The 7,667-nt window shown below is 46.4% G+C and overlaps 1 protein-coding gene across 1 annotated transcript; it reads right to left on the bottom strand.

Moving 5' to 3' along the window:
• Positions 1-3,016: 3,016 nt before the first annotated feature.
• On the bottom strand, positions 3,017-6,492 carry LOC115527303 (the record flags this gene model as incomplete). Its single annotated transcript, XM_030334869.1, is given in 3 exon segments — positions 3,017-4,153; positions 4,226-4,968; positions 4,971-6,492. Coding segments are annotated over 3 exon segments (3,396 nt in total), but the record flags the coding sequence as incomplete, so codon positions are not given.
• Between the last annotated feature and the right edge of the window lie 1,175 nt (positions 6,493-7,667).

Raw genomic sequence — 7,667 nt, forward strand, 5'->3', positions numbered from 1 at the left:
TTCTGAGTCTTTGCACAGAATTTTATAATTCATTTAGCATTCTTTTAAAAATATATATACCTTCTTGTTATTGTGTACATTAAAGCATTATGTTGCCCTAGAGCTTTTTCTAAACCATCTGGAAAGCCATAGGCAAATAATCATTATTTCCCCAATGCTTTCGCCTCCGTTTGGATATTTTCCTATTTCTTGACAGTCCTTAAGGAATCATGGACTGTGAAATTTTTAAAATATTTTATTCCCTGGTAAATTTATCTTTGTCCTGTGTCTGTGCATGTTGTTATTCTATTCGTCAATTTAGAGCACTATTCTTGAATATTATGTCACTTCTGTTGGGCGCTATGCAGCATTTATCATTTCTTCTGTTAGCCTATAGGTAGTAATCCTTGGAGGCATGTAAAATAACAAAAGCCCTTGACTTACATCAACATTTGACAAAGAATTCCTTATTTTGCAAAGCACTTTTGCCCAGAGACAGATAAAATGGATTTATTGAATATTTATTTTGAGTCTGTGAGGATTGAAAATGAAATGTAAATTCATTGTAAAGCATCAGGCAAGCACAGAGCTGCATTTCCAGTGTGTTTCTAATGCAACAAAAAGTATATCAAGTACAATGGAAATTGGCATTTCTACATGTGAAATACAGCGTTTAAAGGTTTTCGTAAAATTCAGCAATGAGATTATAAATACAAAACTAGGTCCAAGCAGTGTAATACAAATGGTGGGTTTGAAAATAATCCAGAATCAGATTTCTCACCTAAAAATGACATGAATCTGAATTCATACATATATTATGTTCACCTAAATTAGGCCTCAGGCAATGTGATTTTAAAATTCAGCAGTTTAGTTTTAAATCATCCCATAATTTTAAAGGAGTCAAGTTTTAATTGAAACTCACTTTTCTTCTCTTAGTATATACTAAATACTTTGATTCCTTCAGCTTTTTATAACCACCACATAGTATTAGCAGTTCTGCACATGTGGGTAAATTAACATTATGCTGGTTTGATGAACATCCACATTTTTATAATTAAAGCCTTAAACTAAAAAGTATGCACTTACTGACTCATCAGATTTTATACTCAGAATGTGTGTGTTGCTTTAAAATGGAACATCTAAGTTTAGATTTCCAGTAAGTTGGATAATCAGAGTTCACCGGGCACTTCTACCTAGATATTCAAGAGGAACATTAAGTTCGTTATGTCCCAAACTTGGCTTTTCTTCTTATACATTGACAAGGCTCCAGTCATTTCTAATTTTATTCTTGGAAAAGATATAATTATCTATTCATATATTCAAGCCCCAAACTTCGAAATAGTCAAAACACCACCTTCTTATTCATTCTTACTTCTTATCTATTGATTCCCTTTCGTTCTGTCAATAATCACTAGGGTTCACCAGCTGGCTTCACTACTATTAATATTCTGTGACATAAAATGCACAAATCTTAATATTATAATTTTGATTAATGAAACAACCTTTTTTGTTTGTTTGTTTTTATACCCTGTGTGAAGTTATCTAGCCAGAAAATTCCATCATTTAATTTCCTTCACCTCTCAGAGGCTATGGTGACATATATATACATATGTACGCATATAAGTATATATATAAACATGTATATAAGTATATATGTACATATCCATCCATTTATCCATTATCTTTGCCTGCTCTAGAAATTTATTTAAATGGAATCATGTATGTTTTGTGCCTGCTTTTTTAATTTTATTTTTTTAGTTCGCAGCATAATATCTGTAAAAATAGTCTGTGTTGTTTCATGCAGAGGTTTTTGTTTTTTGTTTTTTGTTTTTTTTTTAGATACCATTGTGTGACTATGCCAGAGTTTATGTATTTGTTCTTCTACAGGTAGACCATCTGGTTGTTTCTATCGTTGGCTATTATGAATAAAAGGGGTATTTGCATTTGTCTTGGGTAATTACCTCCCTACCCATGGCATCCTTTGTCAAAGTATGAGTGTGTTTCAGTCTCTGAGGCACTGAAAAAATATGTTCCAAAGCATTTGTAAAAGTTTACATTCTCATTAGCAACATATAAGAGTTCTGATTGCTCTGTACATTCACTAACATTTAATGCTATGTGTATTTTTAGTTTTTACCATTCTAAAGGATATATAGTAGTATAACATCATTTCGTTAATGACTAACGATGTTCACACTTCTTTGTATCTTTTTTTATTTGTCATTTATATATATTTTTGAGAGCCTATCAAGTCTTTGGTTCATTTTTTGTTTATATTTATTTTTAATTTTTTGTCTTTTTGCTATCAACTCATAAGACTCTGGTACAGGGCATTTGTTAGATAAATGTTTTTTCCAAATATGTTCTTCCAGTCTCTGGCATACCTTTAATTTTCTTAACAGTGCGTTTTGATGACTGTTATGCCCAGAATTCGTGATCCCCAAAGACCACCAGGGAGCCGAGTCCGATGCAAAAGCAAAAGAGCCTTTATTCGAGCTAGCTCGAGCTCAATCCCCTACCTGCACCGACGCAGCAGTGAGATACCAGGGAGAGAGAGCGAGTTTCAAAAGCACAAAGGTTTTTAGGGGTCTAGGGGCAGCCGATTGGCTGGGGAAGGGGCGTGGCCTCGGCCGATTGGCTGGGGAAGGGTCAGAGTCCTGTTGCGCAGGTCGCTGGGCGTGTTTTGATCAGGAAGTTTGAATGGGTGAGAGGGAGTTTACTCAAGGGGAGGAGGCGTGGTCTAGGTGAAGGACACAGAACAAGATGGAGTCGGCTGGCGTAGGCCTGCCCTTTCATTCCCCCCTTGTCATGTAGCTTACGGACCCAATCATGGGACCGGCTGCATTTATGGTGACAAGGGGAACAGAGTTTGGAGGTTTTACGCTAAGTTCTGGGAAGCATGTGTCCCTGGGGTGGCTCTGGGAGGTCTGTGTAAGTATTGTCCCCGAGCTGGTGTCTATGATCTGCCAGGTGATGTTTAGGGGGGCGTGGGGACTCCCGGCAGCATGAGCAATGACAAGCAGAGTTGACAGAGTTACCAATATTAGGTGGGTTGAATGCGCTGTAGCTTGAGCTTGAGCGGGTTGTGTTGGTCCCGACTGATGGCCCATCGCGTGACGAAGTCCTTCCGGATCGAGGAGGGGTCCGCTGGCCGAACGTGGGTGTGATGGACCCAGGTCGCGATGCCGTCTACTTTGAGAGCGGTGGGGGTTGTCAGCACCACGATGTAGGGTCCCTTCCAGCGCGGCTCGAGGGTCTCTCGGTGGTGCCTCTTGACATAGACCCAGTCCCCTGGCCTGTACTGATGAGGTGTCAGGGTCGGGCCAGCCTCGTAGATGGCACGGAGGCGCGGCCAAATGTCCTCATGCGCCCTCTGGAGCCCTCTCAAGGAAAGAAAAAGTTCTTGATCTTTAAACTCGGCAATAAGTTCAGCTCGAAGGCTGGGAATAACAGGGGGTGGCCTGCCAAACATGATCTCGTAGGGAGTAAAACCCAGAGTGTAAGGAGTGTTTCTAACCCGGTAAAGGGCGTATGGTAGGAGAGTCACCCAGTCCCCGCCAGTCTCCATGGTTAATTTGGTAAGGGTCTCTTTTAGGGTTCTATTCATTCTTTCTACCTGTCCTGAGCTCTGGGGCCTATAAGCACAATGTAATTTCCAGTTTGCCTCCACCACCTTGGCTACTGCCTGTGTTACCTGCGAGATAAAAGCTGGTCCATTGTCTGATCCTACCATGGCAGGAAAACCATACCTGGGTAAGATGTCTTCTAGTAGCTTCTTAGCCACCGTCTGAGCCGTTTCATGCTTGGTTGGGTATGCCTCCACCCAGCCAGAGAAGGTGTCTGTAAATACTAAAAGATATTTATAACCATACTTTCCTGGTTTGACTTCAGTGAAGTCGACTTCCCATTGGGCTCCTGGTCTGGTGCCTCTGAGCCTGGTTCCTTTTTTATTTGATGTGGCTCTCGCGTTGGTGAGTTGGCAGGTCTTGCAGGCAGATACAACTTGCTCTATTTTGGTGTCCTGTTGGTGAATCTTGATTCCAGCATGTTGGATTAAGTCTTTTAATTTTCGGGCCCCTATGTGAGTAGACCGATGCATGTGCTCTAATATTGAGACTCCGAGCTGGTCTGGCAGCACGAGCTCCTTGTTAGGTGTATACCACCATCCCTTTATCTCCTGGGCCATGGGGAGTTTCTTGATCCACTGTAACTCCTCCTGGGAGTACTTGGGCTGGTCTGGTAAAACTGGGTCTCCCGGGTCTGGTAGTTGTATGGTCATGGTGGGGACTGGAATAAGGGCTACTGCCTTGGCTGCCTGGTCAGCCTTTCGATTACCTCTAGCTACTGGGTTATCAGCTTTTTGGTGCCCTTGGCAGTGGATAATGGCTAGCTTGGCAGGAAGCCATAAGGCCGTAAGCAGGTTAAGTATCTCCTGCTTATTTTTTATAGTCCGTCCTTCTGCCATCAGTAACCCCCTCTCCTGATAAATTGCCCCATGAATATGAGCTGTGGCAAATGCATAACGGCTGTCTGTGTAGATGTTAAGCCATTTTCCAGCTCCCAGCATCAGCGCCTTGGTGAGGGCTATGAGCTCTGCTCGCTGGGCTGACGTTCTGGAGGGTAGAGCCTCCGCCCATACGGTGTCCGTTTCGGTGACCACTGCTGCACCCGCATACCTGTGTCCGTCTTGCACAAAGCTGCTGCCATCAGTGAACCAAGTAGCCTCGGCATCAGGGAGGGGCCGGTCGGTCAGGTCCGTCCGGAATCCATGTACTTGTTCCAGGATTCCCACACAGTCATGTAGTGGAGCACCTAGGTCAGGGTCGGGCAACAGGGTTGCAGGATTGAGGGCTGCACTGGGGTGGAACCGCACTCGTGGAGGGTTGAGTAGGAGTCTCTGGTAATGAGTCATACGTGTATTGCTCATCCATCTATCCGGAGGCTGTTTCAGGACCCCTTCAATGGCGTGTGGGGTCGTGATCCAGATCTCTGTCCTAGGGTCAGTTTGTCTGCATCCTTGACTAGGAGTGCTCTCGCCGCAATAATTCTTAGGCATGGCGGCCAGCCGGCAGCCACTGGTTCTAGGTTCTTAGATAGGTAAGCCACTGGGCGGTTCCAGGGGCCTAAGGCTTGAGTTAGAACCCCTTTTGCTATTCCCTTATGTTCGTCTACAAAGAGGTGGAAGGGTTTCGTAATGTCTGGTAGGCCCAGGGCTGGGGCACTTAAGAGGGCCTTTTTTAACTGATTGAAGGCAATTTCTTCTTTTTCAGTGCATTTAAATGTTTTCCCCTCTTTGGTAGCTTCATATAGGGGCTTGGCAATCTCAGCAAAACCTGGAGCCCAGAGGCGGCAGTAGCCGGCTGATTCTAGGAATTCCCTCACTTCTCTTCGGGAGGTGGGAGTAGGGATCTTTAGGACAGTTTGTTTTCTGGCATCTGATAACCGCCTCTGTCTGCCCTCCAGGATATATCCCAGGTAACTTACCCTCTCCCTGCATACCTGAGCCTTCTTCGTGGATGCCCGCTACCCTAAGGCCCCCAGGGTAGCCAGCAGGTCCTGAGTCCCTCGCTCACAGTCTTTGGCCGTGTCGGCAGCAATCAGGATGTCATCTGCATACTGTAGGAGGGTGAGGCCAGGGTGCTCCCTTCTGTACTCACCCAGGGGTTCGTGTAGTGCCTCGTTGAAGATGGTGGGTGAATTTTTGAATCCCTGAGGTAGCCGTGTCCAGGTGAGTTGCCCACTGTAGCCCTCCTCCGGATTATGCCACTCAAAGGCGAACAAGGGTTGGCTCTGGGGTGCCAGCGGCAGACTGAAGAAGGCATCCTTTAAATCTAGTACAGTATACCAGACCCTGGAGGGTGCCAAGGAGCTCAAGAGAGTATATGGGTTGGGAACAGTTGGGTATATGTCCGCGACCCTCTTATTTACTTCCCGGAGGTCTTGTACCGGTCGATAGTCATTTGTGTGAGGCTTTTTGACCAGCAGTACGAGGGTGTTCCAGGCAGACTGGCAAGGAACTAGTACCCCTAGGCTTCGTAGTCTCCGGATGTGTGGCTGGATCCCCTTCCGGGCCTCCTGAGACATGGGGTATTGTTTGATCCTTACCGGACTCTCTCCTGGCTCGAGCTCTACCAGGACTGGGGTCCTGTGAGCGGCTAGTCCCATCCCCCCCATCTCTGCCCAAACCGAGGGGAATTCTTGTAGACATCTGTCTATATTATCCTGTCTCGGGAGCGCCTCCTGGTGGAGGAGGTATTCATCCTCCAGTTTCATGGTCAGGACCTGGATGGGGTGGCCCTTGCCATTGGTGACCTGAGGCCCCCCTTGTCTGAAAGTTATCTGAGCTCCAATCTTGGTCAGTAAGTCCCGTCCTAACAGCGGGTAGGGGCATGCTGGTATTACCATAAAGGAGTGGGATACCCGGCCCGTTCCCAAATCTACTGTTCTTCGGGTAGTCCATGAATACTGGCTCATACCAGTTGCCCCTTGTACCCAGGACTTCTTGCTGGCTAGTTTTCCTTGTGGGGTGCGGAGGACCGAATGTTGTGCTCCGGTGTCGACAAGGAAGTCAACAGGGGTCCCCTCCACTTTAAGAGTTACCCTGGGTTCGGGGAGAGGGTCCAAACCCCGACTCCCCTAATCACTTAGTTCATCTAGCTCTAGGACTTTTACTCGATCAGTCTTGCTTCCCTTCCCACCGGCCTTTTTTTTTGGACAATCTTGGGCCCAATGCCCTATCTCCTTGCAGTATGCGCACTGATCCTTCTGCAGCCTCTGCTTTCCCCCCCTTGGTGGTTCCTTTACCTTTTCTTGCGTCGTCTGCCAGCTGCCGGAGACGGTGGTCTCGTTCCTCGGGGAAGTCAGCAGTGGTAGCTAGTAGTATTCTGGCCAGGTCTCGAGTCTGCTTACTGCTGGCAGCTGCCATGACGTGAGCCTGGTTGTCCTCAGGAGGCTCCCGGCCATTATATACCTTTTCGGCTACCACCAGTAAGTCCTTCAGACTTTTTTTCTCCTAGTCTATCTATTTTCTGTAATTTTCTCCTAATGTCTATGGCCGATTGGTTTACAAAGGCCATGATAACAGCTGCCTTGCTTTCCGGAGCCTCTGGATCCATGGGGGTATAGGTACGGAATGCCTCCACGATCCGTTCTAAAAAGGCAGCCGGAGATTCATCTTTTCCCTGTTGTACATTTCCTACCTTGGCCAAATTGGTTGGCTTTCTAGCAGCCATTCGGAGACCCCCCCATTAGAGTCTGGCGGTAGACCCGGAGCCTCTCCTTACCTTCTGCCGTGTTGAAATCCCACTGGGGCCGAGTTAAGGGGAAGGAGGCATCTATCTGAGCCTGGTTGGTGGTGGGATTCCCGTCTGCGCCTGGAACTAGTTTTCGGGCCTCATTGAGGATTCTTTCTCTTTCTTCAGTCATGAACAGGACCTGCAAAAGCTGCTGGCAATCGTCCCATGTGGGCTGATGGGTAAAAAGAACAGAGTCTAATAAATCAATAAGCCCTGCCGGTTTCTTGGAAAACTTAGGATTCTGAGCTTTCCAATTGTAGAGGTCACTAGTGGTGAAAGGCCAATAGTGATGGGGCTGATTCCCCTCCGCGTCTGGGGGTCCGGCGGCTCGCAGGGGCAGAAGAGTGGAGTTAGCGGCGGAGGCAGATTGCTCCCTCTGAGCCCTTTGTCTGG

The sequence above is a fragment of the Lynx canadensis genome, chromosome A1 (genome assembly GCF_007474595.2).
Source record: "Lynx canadensis isolate LIC74 chromosome A1, mLynCan4.pri.v2, whole genome shotgun sequence".
NCBI classification, from domain to species: domain Eukaryota; kingdom Metazoa; phylum Chordata; class Mammalia; order Carnivora; family Felidae; genus Lynx; species Lynx canadensis.